Source organism: Lissotriton helveticus, chromosome 6, assembly GCF_964261635.1.
Source record: "Lissotriton helveticus chromosome 6, aLisHel1.1, whole genome shotgun sequence".
Classification (NCBI taxonomy): Eukaryota; Metazoa; Chordata; class Amphibia; order Caudata; family Salamandridae; genus Lissotriton; species Lissotriton helveticus.
The window spans coordinates 516,312,579-516,340,181 of NC_136067.1; the positions used below are offsets into that span (position 1 = coordinate 516,312,579).

At 44.9% G+C, this 27,603-nt stretch overlaps 1 protein-coding gene across 1 annotated transcript in view; it reads right to left on the minus strand.

Moving 5' to 3' along the window:
- Positions 1–5,591: 5,591 nt before the first annotated feature.
- Positions 5,592–27,603, minus strand: part of COL21A1 (collagen type XXI alpha 1 chain) — a 388,231-nt gene continuing 366,219 nt past the window's right edge. Inside the window, exon 27 of the mRNA XM_078646805.1 lies at positions 5,592–5,827. Coding sequence (XP_078502931.1) covers positions 5,637–5,827 — 191 coding nt within the window. The 3' untranslated portion in view covers positions 5,592–5,636. The remainder of the gene's footprint in view (positions 5,828–27,603) is intronic.

A 27,603-nucleotide genomic window follows, 5' to 3' on the forward strand; every position in this document is an offset into this window, starting at 1 on the left:
ACAATGTTGACACTGTGAATTGCAGTAGCATTCATAGTCACTGCAAAGGATTCCCTTAAGCACATGTTTGTAAAAAGCTCCAAAAAGGCCAGAGCAATGCATTACGTTGTAGTAGTACTACAAAGCTTTATTTCGATATATTGATATATTAAAAGCACATAACAATAAAAATGCAGTTCATATTATAAAAAACACTCAAATAATTAAAAAAACAGTTTAAAACAGTATTAAACGATTTACAGCTTTGAGTTTTAAAAAAAAAGAAACGAGGAACCAGGGATTGCCTAAGAGGGGGTTCGTCACAAAGCTTTGCATCTGATCTCCCACGCCCAACCAAGAAATTTGGCTACCCCACACGCCAGTACTGTGTTAGGATCAGATTGCAAGGTTCTTAGGGCTGGGGCGTGACGTCTGGTCTCAAGAAGGAGACAAACAGGTTTTAACCATTTGGATCTGGGCTTGTTATAAGCACTACAGACAAAGAAAACATGTGGGATAGTTTCCAGTTCGGTGCTGCAGTGCGGGCAGGTGGCAGGCGTCTGGTGCGGGGGTTTCCATTTAGAGGTGCGTTCACGGACTGGTAGGGTTCCTATTCTAAACTGCACATACAATGCCCTATCTCTTGGTTTTCTAATGAAGTCCATGTAGGGTTCAAGAAAGGGAACAGTTTTGTGCAGACGAAACTCGTCGGTGAGCCTGCCCAAGTTATCCGCTCTAGATTCCTGGGCATCGACCCACCCCCAATAAGCCCGCTTGACCTCTAGTTTGGACAATGAGGCACCGGACTCCCATGTCACCCAAAGACCGATGGCCATCAGGAGTTCCTTAATTTTTGAGAGCCAAGCTATTTTATATGACCCCTGCAAGCTCATGATTTCTTTAAGGCCGTCTACGCAGCTCCCTAGCTCTGGTGTACGCCATAGACGAGCCCAATAAAGAAGCGGACGCAGAGTTATAAGGTCTTTGATAGATCTGCGTCCAAGATCGTATTGAATGGGCTTGCTTGGGGAACTCCTGGGGATGGACAGCAGGTCTTTATAAAATTGGTTTTCAGCCATTACTAGCTGGTCAACATTACAAAAGCCCCAGAGCTCTGCCCCGTACAATGCACTGCCTACTGCTTTTGCTGCATAGATCTCAAGGGCAGGGGCTATAGGTCTGGAAACTGATGATCTATGCTCCCTGCTTATGGCACCCACAACCCGTTTATGGTTTAAGGCCATCTTTTCAATGTGGGGCTTCCACTTAAGTTGATCGGATATCCTAATCCCAAGATAATCGAACGTTTTGACCCGCTCTAGCGGCTCTTCATTGAGGGTGAGCGTGCGATTAGCTTTTCTGCTGGGATTAAAATAAAGGAGCTTTGTTTTACAAGTATTGATGACCAAGCCCCTTAATTTACAGAAGTCACAGAATTGATCTAACAATTTTTGGAGCCCCATGGGCGTTTTGGAAACTAATAATGTGTCGTCGGCAAAGAGCATGGCGGGGATCTTCACACCAGCCAGACTAGGGGCATCAGCATCGATGTCAGTTAAAAAAGAAACCACCCCATTAACAAATAGGGAAAAGAGGGTCGGCGCCAGAACACATCCTTGGCGGACACCTCTGTTCACCGGAATTTTTTCTGTTAGCTGCTCCTTCGTGCCCCACCAAATGCGTGCGTAGGTTCCATCGTGCATGCGGGCCAGCAAGTGCAGGATGGGCGGAGGGAACCCCATCTCGTGAAGGACCGCCCACAACCGCCCTCGGGGGACCAGATCAAACGCGGTCTTCAAATCGATAAAGGCCAAGTACAGTCCACCCTTGCTAATCGAGACTGTCTTCCAATGCAGTAATAACAGTCTGAAAGCCTGGTCAACAGTACTCGTACAAGCCCTAAACCCCGCCTGGAAGGGGGAGATAATGCTATTCTCCTCTGCCCAGGACGTTGTAACAAACTGCTATCAAATTAAAAAAAACTGCCAACTAGTATATGTGCTCACTACAGTTCACAATGAACTAAGCCATGCAAGCTGACCATTAAAACTGAAAAGTTGGCTTGTATATTAATCCAGTCAATGATGGAAGACAATTGGCAACGGTATAAAAGCCTAACAGTATACTTGAATATCACAAGTACATGGCTAAAGTAGATATAAATCACTGGGAGCTTCAGCCATATAACGCAATTTGTGACAATTGTTCATGGTATGAGAAGTTAGAGACCCACCAAATCAACTAATCAGTACTCAATACATATGTTGTCTATTATCAGACTACCATGGGTAAAGTGAAGTCCTTCCTTGACTTTCAGTGGTCTTACAGCTGTAGAAGCAGTAACCTCTAAATCATCATAGAGGATGTTGCAAGGCTGCAGAATTCGCCCTTTGCTCGCTGTGTTTCTGCAACAGAGAAAATGAATCAATCACGTCAATGCAGTTTGCTATAAGCAAGGAAAAAAGCTGGATAGACTTTATTACTGTCCCAAGTGCCCAACTCAGCCAGGCCTGTGTTTTCCAATTTGTTTCACTTTGTACCGCACAAAAGTGAAGTTCTGGAGAACTGACTGAATTGGAGCAGTCAGATTAATAGTTAGTATTAGTTAGTATGTACCTCTAAATGACTGTGCATACATACGTTCCATGGCCCATTACCTGACTAGTTGCTAGCCTTTCAAATTGTTCAGTTTCAGTTGGAACATCATCCTAATAGTTCTCGACCAAAGAAGTAGCATACTCCAAGACCGTTTTTCATGCTAAATTAGAATTGAGCCACTTTGTCTTTACTGATTCCAGTATCTCGCTACACATTGGTCATGCCAGTTGACGGCTTGCCACCTTAATCTTCCCTCATAACATGGTGGATGTTCTGCATGCTGTATTACATCTACATTTCAGCCAATGTGCTGTACATAACAGTGGATGAGACATGTGCCATGTTTTGATGGACCCTCGTTTGACAAGCCTTTTAAGGCCCTTATTATTTTTAGAAGTGCTCTTCAGGGAACTTTGGATAACTTAGGAGAGTCTGCCCCTGCATGTGTACCCCACCTTTCAAATGTAGATATGCTCAAGTTCTCTGTGGAATGAGCCTTGGGGCATTTTTGTACACCACCCAACTTCCTACCACACAGTCAGAGTTGGATTTAGCACAAGAACTATGCTACAGTCTTACAGAGCCTAAGCAAGCTGCCATGAGGATGTTAACAAAGGTTCACCTGGCACTGGCATGTTATTGACCAAGACTCTGAGTGAGACAGAGACATGAAGAGATAGTCAAGCTTGTTTTCATAGGGTTTTCATAGGGTCTTCTGTAGGTAGAAGGCAGATGGTCAAAGTAGGAGTGACCCACAGATCACTGCATTACCACTACTCACATCAGTCATACTTGTAGCCTTCTGCTACCTTCCTCCTCTGTTAAAATATGGTGGATTTTCCATCTTCAGCATTACAAGTACGTTACAGTCAATACAATGCACATAATGGGTGATGGAATATGTGCCACGGAATATGCGTGCCACAGTACCCTGTCTGAAAAACCCTATGGCCTTTTGTCTTTCTGGAAATGTTCTTTATGGAACTTAGAAGAATCTATCCTAGCATGTTTATACCACTTTTAAAATGTAGGTATACTCACACTGTCTTATGAATAATCCTCAAGGAAATCTCTGACACCCCCACCATACTATCATGCAGTGGAAGGAGTTGGATTTGATGCAGTGAGTGGGCTAAAGGTGCATGAAAGATATTTCGTCCTAAGCAGGCTGCCAGTGAGACATGTTAGTAAAGGTTCACATGGCACCCTTACAGTATTAGTCAGGATTCAGATTAAAATAATCTAGACTTGGTTTCATTGAGATCTCTGATTGTCAAGGTAGGAGTGACATACAGAACACTGCACCCACCATTACTCAGCAAATATGATGGCCTGTGTGCAGTGGTGATTGTGTGGCTGTTGGCTGGAGTATGTGTGGCTGCTGGATGGCAGTATGTGTGTAGTGGTTTCCAGGAGGTGTGTTTGTAAATAAATTGGCTGATGTCTTGGTGAGTGCCTGTGTGACTGTTGTTTCAGTCCTATTGGTGTATGAATGTGATGGGCTCTTGAATGGTGCCGGTTTGTTGATGTGAGTGGTGTGTTGTATTGGACCCACAGCTGTCAGTTAATGGCTTTGTGTTTGGAGCATGAAATACCTGTGGATGGGGGTACTGTTTTTTTTCAGGAGAAGAGTGGGAATGCAAGGTGGAAGGAATTGTGTGGGTCCCTGCATATTCCAGAACTTTTCCCTCATTGAAATATGAGCAAAATGTTGGATGTTTGCCTACATTTAAAGTATGCAGGGCAAGAGGGGTAAGAAAACAGAGTGGGGTTCAGTTCATACAAGTCACCCTCCCCTCGTCTCACCTGGGAGACTAGTTTTCAGATATGTCTAGATTTAGTATGTAAAATGGGGCAATTATCACGGGCAAACAAAATTTCACTTTGGGGCCTATTGTGTTGCAGGCACTATGCCCTAACACACAAGTAGGGTACCATTCTTATGAGGAAAATTATAGGAAACCTGGGTGGTAGGAATTCAAGAACGTTTCCTCAGATATATGTGAGGAAAATTTATAATTTTAGCAAAAGTTTGAGATTTGCAGGGGGCACAGGGTGGAGACTTTGCACATCACACCAACCTGGACTCCCAGTGGTGTCAAGTTTTCAGAAATGTCTGGGTTTGGTAGATTTCCCTGGGTGGCAGCCGTACCCTGGCCCAGATACCACTGTGCATGCATCGCATAAATGGAACATTTTGTATGGTGAGGATATGATATCTCCATTTTGCAAGTTGGGCTCTTTCCAGTCCGGCAAATAGGCCCATCCACAGAAGTTGGGTGCTATTAAAAAATACTATCAATCATTTAACAGGAATTATTACATATTAATTGAGAGTGGAAAATGCACAACATTACAAAAGCAAAATAAATATGGAATATTATTCACAAAGAGAGATTACACCAGTAGCTGAGGTATATTTATCCACATTCCTACAAACAACACGAAATGAATAAATATGTTTGAAAATGATTATGTTATACACTGTCTGTCTCTACTATGAATGGCAATGTTTCATAGATACTTAAGAAACATATCCTAATAATTTATCATTGAAACATGTTCTATATTAGTTTGTAAGACAAACCTATAGTTTTAAAAAAAAGCATAAATATCCATTTGTGTGCGTATTTAGTTTAGAGTTAATGTAATTTGATATTACTTTTGCTCATTTAATTTGTTTAACGTTTTGTATTTATATAAATAGAAACCAATACAGTTACAGAAAGGTTTGAATAAACATTCTTTAAGTTATTATATCACACACAATGCATGTTATATTTTAACAACATACCCTTCTAGTAAAAAAAAAGGTTTTTAGAACTAAACAAATATTATTAAGTAACTCGAGATGTTGAATGAAAACAGGCTATGATTCCATGCTAATAATTCAGTTATCGCTATACGGGCTCCATTGTTGAACAGGTGGTTGCATTTTCATGAATCAGTAAATAAACTCACGAATCACTAGACAAACAAAAGTGTTTAAATGAACAAAAAAGAGACAGAAAAAATGTCACTTAAAATACGTTTATTTACAGGCTAGTTGGTGGCATAGCTCACAAGAAATCACCGTCTTCTGTTTGGGGAATATTGTTACTCTGAAGATCACTACATCCAGTCGTTATGCAGTTACCAGGTGATCCCCTTCCACCGGTGTAACCCTGCAGCCCAGGCTGACCCATGTGTCCACGTGGGCCCACGAGACCGGGTGTGCCATCAAATGCAAGTCCGGTTCTTCCTCTCTCACCTAGCAAAGTGGAGACGAAAATAAACAGCATGTGAATTAATTCACACAGTTCTTCCTGTGCACTGGTGCGTAAGAGAAAGAAGAAAGGCAAACTACCGCTCTGTAACAATCAACCAGTCTTCAAGAAGACACAATTAACACGAGGAAACAAAGCAAAAAGCCTACAGGCATGTTTACTTGAACGGTTTTGTCGGGGGCAGGTATGTAGGTAAGTGCTACGTACTACTGAAGGTCGATGCTACAAAACTAGGACTCTATCACTTATGCCACACAATTCTCAGAGACCATTGCACGTTTTTCCTAACCATTGCCTTCCGTTTCACAGCCCCTTATGATTGGTCTCATCCATCCATTGCCCATTGGGCGTATATGATACCTTTACTGGTTACCTGGTCTTAGTGGTAACCCAATAAAAACGTTTGTCAATGATTTTTAAGGCACTATTAAAAAAATACTCTTTGTGGATTAGCTTACAGAGCATACTTAAGATCTAGTCACACAAACCAGAATGGTGAACACGTGCCCCCATGAAGAAAGGAATAGCGAGCTCAAGGGAAGTGCAATTTGTGTAAATCTCAAACAAGACAAGCCAAAATGTGCTGCCTATACCAAATCTTAGAGAACCTCTGAGCAAAACTCTGAATTCCAATCGCCAGATCGTTTCCCACTGCATCAAAGGAGAAATTACCCATGCCTAAAGTGTATTTTGAAATCTACAATAGGAGGCGCCATTGTGAGAAACAAGTCCGCTGTTCCATGAACAGACAGAGGTAAACATGTTTCAGTAAGGGTAACATTTCTCACCACATGCCTTCACCATGGCTCAAGGCGCTAAACACTGGTCACTTACATATTCAGGGCCCGATTCACAGAACTAACTTAAGACAAAATCCTAAACTTACTACCATTTTCGTATTCACAGAAGGCACTTACTCATTTTGGTATTCAGAGAAGACACTTACTCATTTTGGTATTCAGAGAAGACACTTACTCATTTCGGTATTCACAGAAGTTAGGACTCCTAACTTTAGGACTCCTAAATGCCTTCTGTGAATACCGAAAGTCTTAAAATTAGGAATTTCCTCAGTTTAGTAGTAGTAAAGTTGAGAAAAATCCTAATTTTAAGACTTTCGGTATTCACTGAAGGCATTTAGGAGTCCGAAAGTTAGGAGTCCCAACTTTACTACTACTAAATTGAGAAAAATCCTAATTTTAAGACTTTCGATATTCACAGCAGGCATTTAGGAGCTCTAAAGTGAGGAGTCCTAACTTTACTACTACTAAACTGACAAAAACCCTAATTTAAAGACTTTCGGTATTCACAGAAGGCATTTAGGAGTCCAAAAGTTAGGAGTCCTAACTTTACTACTACTAAATTGAGAAAAATCCTAATTTTAAGACTTTCGGCATTCACAGAAGGCATTTAGGAGTCCTAAAGTTAGGAGTCCTAACTTTACTACTACTAAATTGAGAAAAATCCTAACTTTAAGACTTTCGGTATTCACAGAAGGCATTTAAGAGTCCTAAAGTTAGGACTCCTAACTTCTGTGAATACCGAAATGAGTAATTGCCTTCTGTGAATACCTAAATAAGTAAGTGCCTTCTGTGAATACCAAAATGGTAGTAAGTTTAGGATTTTGTCTTAAGTTAGTTCTGTGAATCGGGCCCAATGTGACCTGCAGGTTACAAGTATGACTGTCCAGTGAGATGGCCTAAGTCTTAAATCGTTCCGATGTTCACAAATTAGGTACAATTAAATAGTAACAGCTGATATTTACGACTTTAGATCTGGTAGATATAAATGCTAAACTGATGCCTTAAAGGGTACTCATTCAGCACATACACCTGTAACGGTTTTATGGCATGAGGGTAAAAATAAAGCAGAAGCGCCAGAGTGAAAAACTGCCCAAAAGTCCAGTTCACAACAGCTTTATGGAAGATGGGCAGTACAGTAATAGCATGAAGATTGAAAGGAAGGGTTTCCTTCCAGAGACAAGGGATGAGATTTATGGAGGCACATGCTCAAAGACAGGCTTTTTGAACTTGAGTTATTTTCAAGAGGTCGTGTGACGATGGCAGAGCCCTCTCATACTAATAATGTAGAGGTGAATTAAGTGTTGATGTGTGAATAATAGAAACAGATTTGTGGATCATGCAAAGGGGCTTAATGTAAATTGTATATTTCACCCCTGCAGGTAATTCATGAGCATTTTTGGTCAGTATTAAAGTGGGGGGTATACTTTGGAGTAGTATTTTACATTCACTCTTACGAATGCTTATGGGGGTTCTTCTATAGACCAAATTCTTAGGTCTCTAGGGCCCAAGGGCAGTCAGCCTGAGCTGCTACTTTACTACTCAATCTCCCACTTCACAATAGATATTCTGCACTTACTCAGTGTTCTCTTTTGGACTGAGAAATGACAAATCGCTCTGCCCCTCCCATGGTTAGTCCCTGTGATACCTTAAATAGTCATACTGATGGTAACATTGATTCATGTGACCCTATTCCTTCTGGATATTGTTGTACCACTCCAGGCATTGGTGAGGCTTTAGTACCAAAGCTTTCAGGGAAAACTGGATCATGGAATGTGGCTGGCTTGTGTTCCAAAATGAGTAACTCCCATTGGTTAGATCTTATTCACAGTTATGATATTATTGAAGTGCAAGATACCTGGATGGCCAAACGTGCCATATAGAAGTCTGCATCTCCTACTTTACACCAGTAACCCCAGTGCTTTTTAGTAAGGCTAAGGGTGGTTTATTTACTTTGATATCCACTGCATTCCCCAGCTGTGTCACCAGAGTGGACTTAAGCTCTTGTAATTCTTTTGGTTGGAATATTGCTCCAAGAATTTCTTGCTCATTATCATATAGTTGGTTTGATATTAACAATTGTGCCATTATCAATGCTGTGAGCAGTGGGCTAGAGGGTTTCTCCACACACTCTGGGTTATGTTTCTCTATTTTATGGATGGGTGATTTTAATATTCGTTGCTGTAACCGTGCTGCAACAGCATCTTGGGGCCCAAGCGAAATCCATCGTCAACCATTAATGCTCTTTACTCACAACCCCCATGGGGAACTTCTAAACGAACTCATAGCTCAGTACCAACTGTATTTTACTTTTGATTCATTTGTTGACTCCCCTGTTTTATAGCCAACTTACACGTGCAGAGATTGTCTCAGTATTATTGATTTAATTTTCTTTACAGATAATGTTCAGGTCTCGCCTACGCAGCACGCGCATGTGCTGCATAGGCAAAAAGACCTTTTGCTGTCGCTACGGCTTTTCAGCCTAAAACGTGCACGCCTTCCATTGCCTTTAATGGCAACGCGTGCACGTGTGGCGATTTACTTGCGGGAGCCCCCAGCGCCATATGGAAGTAATTATCGCTCCTGGCGCTGCTTGCTCTCGCAGGTGAAACGCACTCGCCCCTCCCCCTGCTGCCTCCTTTTAGCGCGAGGAACGCGCTTGTTAGTACATGTGCTCTGTCTAATAGAGAAGAAAGTGTACTTTTGGTTTGCGCCTTTGCTGTTCGGGAACTGCGTACTTTAATACCTGCTCAATGGATTATTTCTATAAAATATATACAACATTGTAGATAGCCATCTTCTTTTCTTCAGCAGAAACGATATTCTGTTTTACAGTAGATTGTGTTTTGCCACACGTTCCTGTGACTTTCATGGAACCGAGGTTGTCTCTTTCACTCTTTGTATAGGATAACATAGGGGAAAAGATCTACTCTAAAGTTCATATGTAGTTGTCAGCTTTGCATCAAGCTTGGGTTCCCTTGAAACCCCTCAGTAGTAGGAGGTTTGCATCTGCAGCGAGTGTGCTCTCTGCTTGTGTGCTCTCTCGCATGAGTGAGCCGCCCGCTTTCTTGTTTAATTGAGCAGTCACGAGGAAGGAATAAAAGAGCATGAAATAAAAAGGTTGCATGCTTTCTGGAGAGGTCTCAATAACAAGGACACGTAATTCTTTTAAAGTGCACGCATGGGCTGGGTGGCATGACTTTATGTCCCACCTGGGCACATTGAAAAGAGGTTTAAATGTGAGAATCTTTTCTCCCGGGTTTAATTTTATTTGCTTTGAAGTCTTGTATATTTAATTATGTAAGATCGATGTGTTCTCTTGTGATTGGACAGTATGAACAATTGCGCGCCTTGGGCCCCTCCTCCACGCTGCCATCTCTGCGACGTTATTTTGTTATTTCACACATTTGCGCACAGATTCATGAGAAAAAAGAACGCTTCCATAGATTTTATTGCCGCATTCGTTTTTAACATTGTCACATGAGTAACTGAACGGAAAAAAGACACTAGTGAATAATTCCTATCTGAAGGTTTCAGTACAATGCATTAGTCACTTTTTGCTATGGTGCTTTAAAATATTCGACAATCGAAGATGTCGCTACACACTGCTGATGCCTCCATGAAAACCTGCAGTCTTAAATAGGCACTCATTGATTAAAAACACACAAACAAGATGGAGGTTAGCAGTATTTGTTTCACATGAGCCAAGTTGCCGAAAATTCCAAAAGTATGTGTTATCCACTGTCAGCTCTAGGTTACCAGGCCCGCTTGTCAGCAACTTTTCCATCCCTTCAAAAAAACAAGCATTGGCATAGCCAATAGGTCTCGCCGTTGGGACCTTATAAGTGTTTAGTCATGCAACGCTTAATGTTGTTGCACCAAGGATATTGTGCTGCATAACTAAACACTTATAAGGTCCCAAAGGCGAGATCTATTGGCTATGCCAATGCTTGATTAGGACTTCTTATAGAGAATGATGTCCAAGAAAATGTGTTCAGTGACCATAATCTACTTGTCACTTTCCTTTCAGGTTACACATGCCTTTTGGACTGCTGCAAGGTATCTGTCCCTTTTGTCGCCACTAAAAACTAAGATGTTTTACAGACATGGGATAGGATTGCTAAATTAAAGCTGCTTAACGGTATTGTGAAAATTAATAGGGAGGCGGGATGTTGATGGGGAACCCACTGAAATTATATTATACTTTGATTCCCTGTGTACCTCAATTGGGGAGGTGCTTACCATTCAGGTTGCGAACCGTCTGCAGGAACCATCTAGATGGTTTGACTCCAACTGCTCTAAAACACAGGCTGCTCTACTAACATCTATCAAAATGGTCCCATGAGATGCTGAACTTGATAGGTTGTGCCGTTTATCATACAGGTCAGCATTAGAATCAAGAAAGCGTGATATTAGATCTGAGTCTTATGAGTCACTGATAGCAGCCTGTAATCTGAAGGAAAAAAAAAACGTTTTAAAAGACCATACCAAGGCAGAGACTGGCACGGCGATTGACCCTGATAGATAGGTTGAGCTTTTAAAGAGGGTTATGAAAAATTGAAATTGTCAAATCTTCTTGGTGGCTAGTTTAGGTGCCCATTGAAAGGGAGTTAAACATTACCATAACATCTGCCATGACTCTGTTCATGCAAAACATTCTCTTTCATACGTTCATACTTGTGGTACAGATATGTGATGTTAGCTTCACTTTAAAGGGAAAATAGACAATTTATATTAATCAATCCCAAAGAGGATATCAGGGCATGCTGATGGTTTTTAAAAGGGGCATTTTAATGGCATGTTTAAGAGGCTGGGAATTAATCTGTTTCAAGGAGAAGCTTTTATTTATGATGTCTGCATTAATTGAAGGAAGTATGTATTTCGTGGGTGAGGTATAGCATGGCTCAACAGGTAAATTAGATTGTTTTATTTTACAGGCAAGCCTGCTGGGGAGGCCTAAGAATAAAGATAATAGATTCCTACAGATGATGGGTAATGCAGTGGGGCATGTACAGCATGCAGTTGTACCTCAAATATTAGGCACATGCTATTTCTCCATTTTGATTACACTACTGTAGATCTAATCATGCTGCATTGACTCGATATCAAGCTGCTGTGATTGACCTATAAAGCCTTGACCAACATCCTTTGAAAGAAATGGTTGGCATTAAGATGTTCACACATAGACTGCCTCTACCTGAAGACTCCCCAACTTTGAAAGGCAGCAAAGCCCAAACCAATATATTTTCAGACACGCCACCAAATATCTGGAACTCTATCTTCCATGAAGAAATGAGGTGTGTGTTCTTACCTTACTACTTTCTTCAATGAGCTCAAGGCAATTCTCTCCTAAAATGCATCCTAAACCTTCTCCCTCCACCTGCATCCTTTATGTTAAAATAATGCCCTTGCATGATTTACAGTTGGGTACTAGTGTCTATTGTAAAATACTGAATTGTAGTAGGCTGTTGTATTGTATTTTATTGCAATGCTTGGTGCTCCTGTTGAGTCTGAAAGCTCATATGGGTGGTCAAGTAAGATGTTAGCACATTTTTTGTGCCTACAGCGTAGTGGGTGGGTTTATATTGGAGCCTGTGTGGGATGCTAAGAGGTTTGGGAGTATGCTCCAATTGTATTGCAGTAAACATGTGGTGATGAAAAAAGGAGCAAGATAAATAGAGCTACACTACATCTTCTCTGAACTATGTATGTGCTAGTCTTGGGCTTAGGAAGAGCCAGGTTTTTATCCATTCAACTTGGTTGTGGAGAATCTATGCTTTTGCCAGCAGCAAGATCCATAGCTATATAAAGATTGACATGCTAGTAATGTAAAATGGCTGGCTGAAGTGATGGTCTGGAGTGGAATCCTGCTAGTTTGCAGTGCCTGATTATGGCTGTAGTTGTAAGCTAGAGTGGAAGCAAGAATGGTGCAGTGCCATGTATTTCCCAGTGGGTGGTGGAGAGTGTCTTGAATAAGCCACATCTGGGCACAGGTGGTCAGCTTGAAGGGAATGAGTAATGTGGCCATACATGAATTGGAATATATGTTTTTTGGGATCCCTGTTTTTCCTTTGCTTTTGCTGTCGACTGTGGAGTGCAGAGGGATGGGCCACAGTAAGGGGAACCAATATAGAGTTTTTGATGTGATCTAGGTGTAGCAGGAAGAGGGAGAGCTTGAAGTTGGTAATCAATGAAAGCATAGTCATTTTGTCAAGGGAGGATGCCAGATGCCAGACGATAGAACAGATACGTTGTCCACATTTCACATGTGAAAATCTTAGTTTTTTGACGAGTTAAGCATGAGGTGGTTATAGGCAATGGCCATGGGAGTAGGAGTGCAGTTTTAATAATTTTCCGACAATTAAGATAATCTCAGTGTCATCAAGATAACTGCTGCAGATAAGGTTGTAGGATTTGTTATGGTATTAGATGTGTGATTAATTGTGGAAGCCTTAGGTATGATAACAAAAGAGATAAGAAGTGCCAAAAAGAATGAAGTAATTTAGATAATGTAGGATTTTTTATCAAGCTAGTAAGAAATGAAAAACAGGAAGGTAGCTTGAATTCATATATTGCTCAGTCTCTCATGTAGGATGGGTAGGTGCACAAAGTAGAAGGAAGAAGAGACATCCAGTAGCAGGATTCTATTTGTCAAGAATCGCCTTTAGGTCATCACATCTGGTGATAAACACAGCATTGGTACATTTTTCTGGTTAGAACTCTGCTTGATTGTCATAGAGAATGCTGCTGCATTTAAAAAGGCAGATATCTAAACAAACACTGATCTACTGATGACTTTATAAATGAAGAGTTCATTTGACAAACTGACCAAGACTGGTGGTTCAAGGTCTGGTTTATGCTGGATGGGTTTGACGTGGGACATTTTGATAACACTGGGGATCTTGTCTGTCATGAGGGAGTAGTTGATCAGGTCTCTTGCTGGGAAAGCAGATTAGGAGGAGAGGGAAAAGTTATTTATTTATTATTTAGCGATTTATAAAGCGCCTGGTGACCCAAGGGCATCCCCGCGCTATAAGAAAATTTGTTATCCAGATGAGGGGAGGAAAGGAGAGGAATGACGTTATTTAGGGAATAAAAAAGTTTTAAATTTTTTTCTGAAAATCAAATAATTGGGTTCCAGTCTAAGGGTACGTGGGAGGGAATTCCATCCAGTGGAAGCTTTTACTGAGAAGCGTCGACCTCCAGTGCGTGTCTTTTTAAATTTGGGGATGTTGGCTAGGTGCTCTCTATCGGACCGCAGGGATCTGGGTGCTTTATAAGGAGTAACCAGGTCGCTGAGGATCGAAGGGCCACCTCCATTGATTAGTTTATATGCCGTGCACATGGATTTAAAATCCACCCTTTGGCGCACAGGGAGCCAGTGCAGGGCCTTTATAGCAGGTTTCGCTGACACTCTGGAGGGAAGGTTCATGAGTAGTCGGGCTGCTGCATTCTGAGTTCGTTGCAGTTTTGCCAGGGTGGCCTCAGGTGCTCCCAGGTAGACCATGTTACTATAGTCCAAACGTGACAGTATGAGCCCTTGGACTAGTAGTTTCCTGGATGCGGGGGGGAGAAGGGGGAGAATCCTGCGGGTGGTGCGCATAAGCCCAAAGCAGGTTCCTGCAGTTTTGGCCGCTTGCGTTTTCATTGAGAGCTCGGGTTCTAACCATACTCCTAGGGTCTTAATTTCCTGTTTTGGGGTAGGAATTTCCCCGAACACGTCTGGCCATACCGCTGGGGGGATGGTCACCCATTGCTTTCCCATGAGCATCACTTCGGTCTTTGACCCGTTTAGTTTTAGTGATGAATCACACATCCAACCGTGTATTTCCGTAAGGCAGTTTGCCAGGTTGTCTGGGTGGTCGTCTAGTTAGGATAGGGAGACGACCAGCTGTGTGTCATCAGCGTAGCTCACTATTTTTATACCGAATGGTATCACCACGTCTTCAAGGGGGGCCATGTAAGCATTAAAAAGCGTCGGGCTCAGGGATGATCCCTGGGGGACCCCGCTCATGAGGGGGAGGGTGGACGAGCGATGATTGCCGTCCCATACCTGGAACGTGCGCCCAGCAAGGAAGGACTCTATCCATCTGAGTGCCGTCCCGGTGAGCCCTGCTGCCGCCAGCCGATGGAGAAGGACACGATGGTTGACTGTGTCGAAGGCTGCACTAAGATCCAGGAGGATCACTGCCACTGACCCTCCTGAATCTAGAATGCGCCTTGCTTCCTCGATGACGGCAAGAAGGGCAGTGTCTGTGCCGTGGCCCGGGCAGAACCCAGTTTGGGATTGCCGTAAGATGTTATTTGCCTCGAGGAACTGAGACAGTTGTCCGTTAACCAATTTCTCGGCTACCTTGCTAATGCCAGGGAGGAGTGAGATTGGCCGGTAGTTTGCCATATCTGCTGGGTCTAGCTGGGGTTTTTTAAGTAGTGCCTTCACCACTGCACTCTTCCAGCTAGCGGGAACAGATCCCTGGGCAAGTGAGCTGTTAATAAGCTCCGTGATCGTGGGAGTGATGACGGGGGCTATAGTTTTGAGGAATCTAATAGGTGCAGGGTCAAAAGGTGATCCGCTTTTCATTTTGGTCATGGTTACTTCTACCTCGTTGCAGGTTACTGGCCTAAATGTCGCAAGTTGGGGGCGTGAGCTGCTTCCAGACTGGTTGGGAGGTGAATCATTGTCCATGTGGCTAGAGGGACAGGGAGGGGGAAGGGATGCTAAGATGCGGGTAATTTTGTCATTAAAATAGGTGGCTAATTCGTTGCTTCGGTCCACAGGGGGGATATTGGAGGAAGGAGTGGTTGGTACTTTCAGAAGCTCTTTTACTATAAGGAAGGATTCCCTGGTTGAGTTAGTGGATTCTTTTATCCGAGTATCGTAGTGGGAAGCTTTGGAGCGCCTAATAGCAGTTTTGTATAATCTAACTGAGTTTTGGTAGGCTTCCTTGCTGGCGTGCTGCCAGTCTTTCTTCCAAAGTCGTTCGGCTCTCTTACAATTTTTGCGTAGTAATCGAAGTTCCGGGGTATACCACGGGGCGGAACCTGGATTCCCATTTTTGTCCTCCCGAATTCTAAATGGGAGTACGGAATCCAGGGAGGTAGTAATCCACTCTCTATATTTACTATCGGCGACAGCCGGGTCTTCTGCATAAGCAGGGGTGGTTGACTTTAGGGTCCTGGCCCATTCTTCGGTGGGGAGCTTGGACCAGGCCCTGTCCCTGATGTAAGTGGGCGGTTTTTGAGGTTTCCTAAAGGTTCCTGGTAGTTGGAAGGAGACTAAAAAGTGGTCCGTCCAGGGGAGGGGAAGGGACTCACTAACTTGCATAGTAAGGGTGCTCGTGAACACAGGGTCGAGCAAGTGACCTTTATTGTGGGTAGCTCCCGAGTTTAGGAGGCGGATGTCGAGGGCCGCCAGATCGGTGATCAGGTCGACAGCCGCAGAATCTAAAGGGTCATCGAAATGAATATTCAAATCTCCTAATATCATGAAATTAGTGATAGAGTGGGCCTGTGTAGCTACTGTGTCCAGGAGAGAACTAGCAAAAGGACCTGGATGACCGGGGGGGCGGTACACTAGGATCCCTGTGAGTGAGTTAGTCGGGTCTAACTTAATTGTAAACTGCAGACTTTCAGAGTCAGGAATCTGCGCGTCCTTAGATTTGCAGAGGAGATGATCCCGGTGTATAATGGCAACACCACCACCCTTACCTGAGGGACGAGGTAGGGACTGGATGAGGAAGCCCGGTGGGGTTGCTAGGACCATATCTGACTCCGAGTGTGGAGAGAGCCACGTTTCCGTCAGGAAAAGGACGTCTATGTCATGGTCTTCTATGAGGTGGTTAATCAGCATCGCGTGTTTGGGGAGAGAGCGACAATTCAGCGAGGCGAGTTTAAGGGCTGAGGGCTTGTGGGGTCGAGTAGGGAGTTTGAGCTGGACTGGGTGGCAGTAAGTACAGCTGATGAATGGTCCATTTAGATCGTGAACATACTCACAGGAGGAGGCAATAGGGGGTCTGAGACTTAGAAGGTCCCGACGTGAGTAGCTAACCTTCGGGGCGGCTTTATCCAGCAGGGGTACTGGCCCTAGGCCCGGCCGTGCGCAGACGGGCGCAGACGGGCTTGCCTTAGGCGCGCCTTCGGCGCGCAAACGGCGCTCCCGCTGCGCTCGTCCGCTGCGCGTCCTGTGTATGCACATATCACGAGGGGAGAAGGGGGCGTGGCCTAAAAAGGGGGCGGAGTCAGCGTGCACGCCTGGACTGATGGCGGCCGCTGTGAATGAGCGAGGTGAGGCGCTGCAGCTATCAGGATCAGCTGCGCGCTGAAGGTGGTTAGAGTGCTGGGGTGTGCGTTGGTTTTAAAAACAGAGTTAAAGTGACACCACACAACAGAAGAAATTACGATTTTACCACAATTTTAAAAATTAGAAACGAGTACCTCCAGCTCCCGGCTTCCGCCTCAGGACTGGGACAAAGTTTATCAAAAGTTGCCACTTCACAATGGGATTTATTCACAAGGTAGCCCTCCAGGTTCTTGGTTCTAAAGATTAAGTGGTCTCCTAATGTATTTCTAAGTTATTTTGAGTGTATGATACCCGAGAAGGCGCATTATTGGTTGAAAACTTCAATAAAGATTCTGAGTAAATCCTTTGATTTGCATGATGCTTTTCAGATGCAGTAGATGCAATTAAGTCTTTCCACCATCATAATATCAGCTTTGTGTATTCAGGTGTAACACTGGAAATTGAGCCTATTGTTAAAGTTGCTTGCTTTTGCAGCATTGTACTTAAAGGATTATACTTTATTTTCAATGTCTTCACATCAAAGTCAGAATTCAGTTGATATTGTGGGTCTGAGGAGATTGATGTGATTGGAGTACAGGTAAAGTAGAGATGGAAGTGGATGAGATGGTAGTCACTCTATTAGTTGCATAGAATTCATGATTCAGTGATGGAGTCAAAGGGAGGTGTCTCAGAAGGCAGGATTTTTAAGTGGAATTATAGAGATTGGCAGCAATGAGTTATAGAAAGTTGCAGGAGGTGATTACCACATGAGTCAGAATTCACATTCTAATAATGAGTAGAATTGAAAACTTGTGTTTTATAGTTCCTGATCAGTATTTGGTAGCCTGGACAGATAGCCTCATGTGTCATGGGGGATGTGTACTCCCCTAATAATGTAATGTAATGAAAATGTTGGACAGAGATTCTAAGCTCACTGCTAGACTTCAGAATGCTTAGCAGTGATTTTTTAGCGTTTGGAGTAGCATGAGAGGAAATTGTAAGGATACTGGTTGATGGGTTTCAAACCTCTGAAAACACAGTTGAAAAAGAGGTAAGGGGATAGGTCGAGGAGGGAGGCAGGAGGAGGGAGGAGAAGGAGAGGATACGGGTAAGGAGATACACATACATTTAACAAGGAGAGGTGGAGTATCTCTTTCTTATGTGTCATGTTTCATTGGCTGTGGCATACGTAAGTGACAGCAAGTTGGCAGAGATATACTGGAAATATTTATTGGCAGGGATGGAACAGATCTACATCTATGGACAGGGTATGGATATATGGAATGAGATGTGCTAGCTAAAAGAGGAATGGGTTTGAGCGAGTCATAGGACAGATAGGTAGCAGAAGATGTAGACTAAGTAAAAAGTCAAAAAAGAAATGTGTGAGGCCACTGAGGAGTGAATGATGAGGATGTATTAACATGACAAGGGTATAAAACAGAGAAGTAAGTAGCAGTTAATGAGGCATAGTGGGTGTGGGTTGTGGGATCCATTAGTTAAGTGTGCAGGTCGAGGAAGGTGGGTAGGTAAGGCAGAATATGAGTAGGAGTTCATGGAAGGAATCAGGGAGGGGACTTTATAAAGTTGGAATAGAGCGGTTAGTAAATGGGTCCTTATGGAAACAGGAATGAATGTGGAAATGTTGGAGGGATCAGAGATGTTTCTGTTTGCTTCCAGTTCAGGGAGGACGTGGCCTAGCAGTACGGGCTCGATGGATTCCATAGGGATGAGAGTCAAGACTGATTTGTATATGGCTGGTTCCAAATTGAGGTGGCATGGTGGGCGAAAAACGATAGATTGGGATGCGGCCCAAGCGATTGCCAGTGGCTGAGAATTATTCAAGCATTCCAACTGTCACCTTATTGTTTTGGCATTTGATGCCCTAAGTGTACCAGGAATGCCCAGACATGAGTCCCAGGCTCACTTTGCCACTGGAACCAAGCAATACCTGGATGAAGAGCCCGTAAGAAGGGTAAAACTGGTCTTGGGTTGCTTGTGTTCTGGTTCAGGGAGGATGTGGTCTGGCAGTTCGGGCTGGACTGTTACCATAAGGAGCAGGATCAAGACTGATTTGCATATGGCTGGATTTAAACCTAGGTGGCATTGTGGGGAAAATGATGGATTGGTGTGCAGCCCCAAGTGATTGCCACTGGCTGAGATTAATTCAAATTTTCCATCTATCACCTTGTTGTTTTTGCATTTGACAACCTAAATGTGCCGGGGATGCCCAAATGTGGGTCTCAGGCTTACTGTGCCACTGGAAACAAGCTATGCCCAGCTGAAAAGCCCATAAGGAGGGCCAAACTGGTCCCAGGTTGCTTGTGTTCTGTTTCAGGGAGGAGGTAGACCGGCAGTTTGGGCTGGACTGTTCCCATAAGGAACGGAATCAAGGCTGATTTGCATATTGCTCGGTCCAAACTAAGGTCGCATGGTGAACAAAAAATGATAGATTGGGATGCGGCCCAAGCGATTGCCAGTGGCTCAGATTAATTCGAACATTCCATCCATCAACTTGTTTTTATTGCTTTTGTTTGCAGAGGGACATCATCAGGCAATTTCTACCTGTAAATGGAAGTTTAGTAGCATAAAGAGGCAATATGGCTTTGATGTCACCAAGTACTTTGGGCCAGATGTACGACCTGTTTTTGCGGCCGCAAACGAGATATCCTCCCATTTGCGGCAGCAAAAAAGGGAATTAGCATGAACAAATGCTATTTTGCGAGTCACTGACTTGCAAAATAGCATTTGCAACTTTCGATATTAGGAAGGGGTGTCCCTTCCTAATAGCGAATCAACATGCTATGTACTGATGTTTTGCATCTGCATTTGCGTCCGCAAAATACTCCCAGCACTCGCAAATGGGAAGGGGTCCCCTTCCTCTTTGTGAGTATATGGGAAAATATTTTTAAGAGCAGACACTGCCTGCCCTTAAGAAAATGAAACTGAAAACTAAAATGCATCTCGTTTCTTTTAAGGAAAATGGGCTGCATTTAAAAAAAAAAACTTCCTAATTAAAAATGCAGTCACAGACATGGTGGTCTGCTGACCCCAGCAGGCCACCATCCCTGTGAATGCTAGCCATTCCTAAAGGGGTCGCAAATTGCGCCTGCCTCATTAATATTAATGAGGTATTCAATTTGCGACCCCATTAGGAATCACAAACAGTGCCTGAGACACTGTTGTGCATTCCAATTAGCGAGTCGCAAATTGCGAGTTGCTGATGTAACGCAATTTGCGACTCGCTAATTGGCAGGTCATACATCTGGCCCTTTGAGTCATGATAGGTGGAGTGATATAGATTTTCATGAATGAGTAAGAGAAAGCTGGAGGAGGTGAACCACTTAAGAGTCCAGGTGGCCACTTATTGGCGGAGCAGGACCCAAATACCAGATATTACAAGTAACTCACAGGATAATACAGGACTACCTGGTAAAAGCAGAAGTACAACCCAAGGAATATGTACCTTCCTCAAGCATCAGGTAATAGTATCCTATTAGTTGAGCAAAGAGGGGCACAGATGAAATCCAAGAAAGGGACAGATTCCTAATGTGTAGGCTACTAATAGTAGGACCAACCAGCAGTGGAAAAGGTACTTCACACAATACAGCATCTAAAACACCAAAAGTATATGAATCTGTGTTGTACATATGTAAGAAATTGAGTTACTGGATGAGGGGGGCCAAACCCTACTCAAGCAGCAACCACAATCCCTGTGAGGGTGAAGTTACAATAGAACCCCAAATTAACCTGTGCTGGTAGCCTGGAACAAACAGTCAGGCTAAACTTAGAGGCAATTTGTAAAGTATTTATGCAGCACTTCAAACAGTAATAAAGTGAAACACAACAGAGGGAAAACAACCCACACCAATTTATAAACATAGCATAAAATGTATTAAATAATTTAAGACCAAAATGACAAAAATCCCATCAGTAGAACTGGAATGATGCAATTTTAAAGATTTAAGTGACATGAGCACCAAAAAGCACAAAGCGCAAAGTGCAAACTGTCTTGGCTGGAAAGCTTTCTTTTGGGTCGTCTACAAGGAGTCAAGTTGGGCTCCCATAATTCCATCCAAAGGGAGCTCACCAAAGGAGTGCCACAGGGCTCATGTCTAAGCCCCACGCTTTTTAACGTGTACGTGGCCCCCTTGGCGGACATTGTAAGAAAATACGGGTTCACCCCGGTGTCGTATGCTGACGACACCCAACTCTTATTCCCCTTCCAGACCCTCACGCCCGCAGTTCAAAAATCTTTTGCAGACGGGATGAGAGCAGTGTCAGACTGGATGGCACGAAATTGCCTCCAATGCAATGTAGCCAAGACGGAAGTCATATTGTTCCGGAAGGGCTACACTCCTATGGTCCCCAGAATGGTGGCCCTTGGAGTTGGGACCTGTCCCCAGCCCGAAACAAGTTGTCAAAAATCTTGGAGTACGTCTGGATCAAGCACTCCTGTTCAAAGAACACACCAATCAAGTTACAGGTGCATGTTTCCGCGTTATTGGGCTGCTACGGCGTGTTTTTCCATTTTTGCCCGATATCTACAGGAAAACACTAGTCCAGACTGTAGGAAGGTGGATATCGGACTATGGTTACCCCCAAACTTTTTGCCTGGTGTTTAGCTGGTTTTTGACTTTAGTTGGCCTGGGATCCTGCTATCCAGGGCCCCAGGCTAATTGCTCTCTCCTTAAAATGGACTCCATGTACCTTAGGTACATACACAATTGGAATTGGCACACCTTATTGGCCCCTGTAACAGTGTACCCAGGTACCCAGGGCATAGGTGCTTCCAAGGCCTACCAGGGGCTGCAGCATGTATTGTGCCACCCCTGGCCTGGCCTCCATATTTGACACAACTGGCTGATCACTCAGCTGGGGTAAGTCGGTGTAACCACCCCTTACTTAGGTGTAGTATGCCTATACCTAACCTAAAATGGGCACATATGTTCCTGTCAGCCACTCCTATGGAAGGCCTCATCAATCCTGGAGGCAGAGTGCTTGGAAATATGTGAGATGGTGCTCTGGCATGAGCTGAGCCTGTCTGCAGCTTTCGGAACCATGTCCTTTAGCTGTTTCATGATATTGCCATACCATATACTCTTAAGTGCATTATGAACCTCGCGGTTAAATGCTATCTTGGGTTTGGCTTTATCAAAACATGTCGAGTAAGGTGTCATTCGAATTGGAATACTACCCCCTCGCCAGTTCTGGTGACGGGGGTAGCATTCCACCCTTCTAGAGGGACACGACATGTACCTAGCCTGAACCCCGGTTAAAGTTAAACAGAGCCTTAGCATCCCAAAATGGATGCTGCCACCACAGACACAAGTCTGACCTCCTGCTGCTGGGAGTCCTTCCAGCGAGGGCAGCTTGGACAAAGGGTTTCCTGCCTGGGGAGGTGCTAGCACCACTCCAGACAGGATTTTGTGTATTGGGTAGGACAGGGCTGAATAGAATCAGACATGCCTGGGGCACACAAGGTGTCCCTGTGCATAGGCCAGTTCAAACCGGTGCTGGGGCTTTCCAGCCCCAGTCCTGGCGCGAAACTGGACAAAGGAAAGGGGGTGTAACCACCCCCCTTCCTGGTTCCACCCAGAGGAGGGACCTAGTAGGTGATCCGGCCCCCCAGATTCGAATAAGAGTGGGAGCTGTGTCCTGAGACTTTAGATCATCCTGAATCAACTTGAAATACAGAAGAAGACTGGACTTCGACATTCTGCTGCTCAGAAGACGGAAGAGAATCTCCCTTGTGGCCAAGGAGTGACCACCCTGTGAACACAGGCACCAACCAGCAACTCGACATCTGCTTTGCCGCCGCCTCCCGCCGGAGCCCGAGCCCAGAGCCTGACAAGACCCAGACTCCCAGACTTCTCACTGCCCGATCCACAGTCCCTGCAAAGAAGGGACCCGTGGAGGCACCGAGAGACGTGGGACCGGACCTCTTGGAAGACCCCCGAAAAGCTGACTGCGCAGCATCAGAGGCACCCTCGATGCTGTGCTTTGGGGTTTGAGAAGCCTCAACCTCGAGCAGCCCTTGCACTGAAGATCAGCCCCCCAGCATTTCCACGATCTGCGTGGGGCCCTTTTGCATTGTGCCACTTGACGCGCCTTCCCGTCCACTTGCCACGCGGCTAGTGGCCATCTTGGCGACGAAACCTACAACTTTCACTGCAGGTCTGGTTGCTCCAGATTTGCCCTTGCTCCTGTAAAAGGGAGCACCCGCTCTGACCTTGCTGGTCCGAGTAACAAGCCTTTTTTGATTCCTGCGTGGCTTGCATTAGCCAAGGCCTGTTTGCTCCAATCAAGTTGCCGACACCGCCAACAGCGAGAAGCCTGCGTGGGACAGCTCGTGACCGACTCCTGGACGTCTTCAACCCCTCGTGTCCAAGTGGCTGCAGAAAGAAGCTACACCTCGACGCCTGTTTGCACCCGACATCGCCTGGTTCCACTCTGGTTCCACGGTAGTCACTGGCTAGTGACTTTGAACATTGTCCCCTCTGCTTTCAGGTCTTCACCTCTTCAGATCCACCCTTGGATCCACCGGAACTCTTCACATCGAGCCGCCTGCAGCATCTTCAGCTCCAAGCACCATCGACCTGCGTGACGAAACCCGACACTACTTCGACCCTATGCACCCGCTTCCTGTGGGTGAGGTAACTCAGCTCCGCCGGTGTTCCCACACTGGTACACACCTCTAGTGTCAGTGTCTGAAGTTTCATCCTTCTAGGTCACTCGGAAGGTTCCTTTCTAACTAACTTTGGACTTTTTACGCACCATAGACTTTGCATTGGTGAGTGCGTGCACTTTAAACACTGCACCCGAGTCCCGCGGGCCTTTCCCGACTTCTTCACTGTTAGTCCCGAACAGCTCCAGCGATTCCCCAGGCCCTAGGCCTATTTCCTGTCCAAGTGGCATCTCTTATACCACTTTCTTAGTATATGGTTTAGGTGGCCCCTAGGGCTCATCCATATTGTGCAACTTTTGTGTATTTTAACTGTGTTTTGTTTTAACGCATTTGCTTCTGTGCTCATAAAGAGTATCAGGGATATTTGTAGTAATAAATCCATATATATTTTCAATATATATCTGTGTGGTGTCCTTTCATTTGGTATTCAAGGGATTGTGTATGGTAAAACAGCTTGCTTCACATGCCTTTACAGAGTTTAGCCTAAGACTGCTTAGTCCATGCTACCCCTAGGATAGCTTGTCTATAAGGTTGACTTTACAACCTGCACCACAAGGGTTGCTTGGCATGGTACAAGGTGATCACTAGAACTAGTGAGCATCATATACCAAGCCAACTTCTCACATTGGTGAGCAGCGGATTGGAATTTGAGCTTGCTGTTGTTTTACCATTACAATCTTTGAAAATATCATTTGAAAGATCATACAGGTACCTGATAGGTACACTAAAACAAGACTAGATATACTTAAGTTCTACTGAACTTAGTTGTTGTAGAGGATAGGGAGTAGCACACCCTGACTACAACTACTAGATAGGTTTTGTAGGAAAACACCAGTGTAGGTAGATTGCAACACATCCACCACACTAGAGCAATGTCTGGAGCAGAGGGATCCACTGGACCCATCTCTGTTGAGAGTGACCCTCCAAGGGCACCATCCAAATTTGCTACCTTTCCATTTAAGGAACTGAGGCAACTGTGTTCCATGAGAGGAATCAAAACAGGTCCTTCTACAGCAGGACACCTCAGGGAGCTGTTAGACCAGTCTGAAGCTCTAAGGAACTCCAAACCAGGCCCCTCAGGGACTGGAGATGGAGGATCTCCCACTGAAGATGATAACCCTGATACCCCTGCCCCTGTCGTCCAGATAGATGAGGAAAACCAGACCACTGGGAATACTCAGCCTGAGGAAGAAGAAGAGGGGGAGGAGGTTGAAGAAAGTGAGTCTGATGATGATAGAGATAGCCAGGTGTTAGTCAGCAGGCTTAACCAGGCTAACCTAAGCTTATTTGGGACTGAAGGTGGGTCCAACCCATTCAGACCCCCAAATGGACTTAACCAGGAGCATAGGAGGAGGAGGAATCACTCAGGTGAATCCAATACTTCCCATGTTTCTAAAGGTTCTCATGGCAACTCCAGGAGGGAGCTGACTAGCCCTCAGAGAAGGGAACATGAGGCCAAAATGAGAGAGGCTGAACTTAGGATCCAGAGACAAGAATTAGAAGTTGCCCTGGCCAAAGAGAAACTTGCTAGAGCAAGGCAGCCTAGAGAGAGTGGATTAGATTCCACTGGTGGCAGCACTATCCCTAAGGATAAAGACAGGTCCTATGACAATAGAAACCTTAGTAAGATTGTGCCCCCCTACAAAGTTGGGGATGATATCCACAAGTGGATGACTGCACTTGAGGGAGCTTGCAAAGTACAGCAGGTCCCTCAGGAGCAGTGGGCAGCAATCTTGTGGCTCTCCTTTGAAGGTAGAGGCCGAGACAGACTCCTCACAGTTAGTGATGGGGATTCTAGAAACTACCTGGTCCTGAAGAGTGCTCTGATTGATGGGTTAGGCTTAACCACTGAACAGTACAGGTTAATGTTCAGAGATACCCAGAAGACACAGACTCAGGACTGGTCTGAATTTGTTGAATGTGCCACTAAGGCTCTGGAGGGCTGGTTGCTGGGAAGTAAGGTTACTGACTATACAGGATTGTATAATTTAATTATGAGAGAGCAAATCTTAAGTAATTGTCAAAATCAGCTTCTACATCAGCACCTGGTTGACTCTGATCTGACCTCCCCACAAGAATTGGGTAGGAGGGCAGACAAATGGGTCAGAACCAGGATCAGGCCTAAGAACCAGGGTGGTGACCAAAAGAAAGAGACTACCAAGCCTCAAGAGAAGGGTGGGGATAAAAGTAAGGAAAAGACTTCCCCAGGGCCCCAAAACTCCAAGGATGGGGGTTGGTCCCAAGACACTTCTTCAACCCAGAAAAAGCCTTATTGTCATGTCTGTAAACAGGTTGGGCATTACAAAACAGACAGCTGTTGTCCCAAGAATGGCAATAAAGAGAATATACCTCCAAAGCCAGCTCCAACACCTCCTGTTACTGTCAGCAGTAATCCCCCAGGAAGTGGGAGCACACCCAGGAATCTGGGTGGGTTTACTTTTGGAGGACAGGTGGACTCTGGCCTAACCAGGTCCCCTACCTCAGATACTCTTGTCTATGAGACTGGCATGGGGTTTGCCAATTTCACTACCTGCCCAAACACTTTGAGCAAGTATAGACAAGAACCCCTCATCAATGGCTTGAAAGTTGAGGCCTTTAGAGACACAGGGGCTAGCATCACCATGGTGGCTGAATGTCTAGTCCCCTCAAGGCAACTTTTACCTGATGCCAGATATCAGGTGACAAACATTGATGGAGTTCAGAAAAATCATCCCATGGCAGTGGTAAATCTCAGCTGGGGAGGAGTCACTGGCCCAAAGAGAGTGGCAGTGTCCCCAAACTTGCCTGTAGATTGTCTACTGGGGAATGATTTAGAAATATCAGCCTGGGCTGAGGTTGAACAACAAACCCATTTTAGAATGGTAAATCTCCATGGAAAGGTTAGTGGGGCTGTGATGGCTACAGCCCCAATCCAAGATGTCCTTCCTGAAAAGGTTGGTAGGGCTGAGCAAACCTCAGCCCCATCTTTAGCTAACTTCCCTCCTGAAAAGATTAGCAGGGCTGTGATGGTAACAGCCCATACCCAAACTGAGTCTCCTCCTGAAAAGGTTGGTGGGGCTGTGATGGCCACAGCCCAAACTCAAACTGATACATGTGTTGTGAAGCCTGAAAAGATGGATCACTCCACACAAACAGAGAGCATTGAGGAGGAAGATACATCTCCCTCCCACCAGACTTTAGGAAAGGATCAGCCTCCTCAGGGAACTGATCTTACCCCTGATGAAGGAACTGCCCCAGAGGTAGTCAGGCCTAGCCTGACAGAGCCTCTGATGTCAGTGGACCCTTCTCAGGTGGGACCCAGTCTGGAGCAGGTATCCTGCCCCTCTATACCTTGCCTTACTCAGCCCAGGGCTGCAGAGGACAAGAAGGACAGTGAGCCCCAAAGGGCCCCCTGTCAAATAAAGCCCCCCCCCCATGAACAGATTAGGGGCACCAAAACTAGTAGCCCTAGTGAGGTGAAAACTTTAAAAACTCCTGAGGGAGCCCCCTTAAAAGTAGTTAGGGACCTCCCACAGATGGATTCTGTTGGGCACAGCCAAACCTGGGACCCCAAGGCCCCAAACCTGACCTGTCCCTCCAGTAAGCCAACAAGAGGGACCCAGCCTCCAGCTTTAGGTAGCCAGAGGTTGACCCTGAGAGCACAGTGCAACTCAGTCAAAGAAAGAAAGGCACACATGGTGGAGAGTGATTGGAGGAAGCTGAGTCCTACAGAGGAATCTCACTTCAGTACTCCATCCCAACACCAGCCTTTGACTTTGCAAAGACACACCACAGGTAGAGATTCCCTATGGTGGAGACCCTCAGATACCCTTAGGGTGAGGGATTGCTTAGTGGACCATGAGACAGGGGGTAACCAAGCCAGAGCTGGTACTTCCTTATATGGCCACTTAGGCAATATAGGCTTACCTGGTCAAGGATAGCCTTATCTCCTTTCGTTTGGGGGGGGGTTATGTAGGAAGGTGGATATCTGACTATGGTTACCCCCAAACTTTTTGCCTG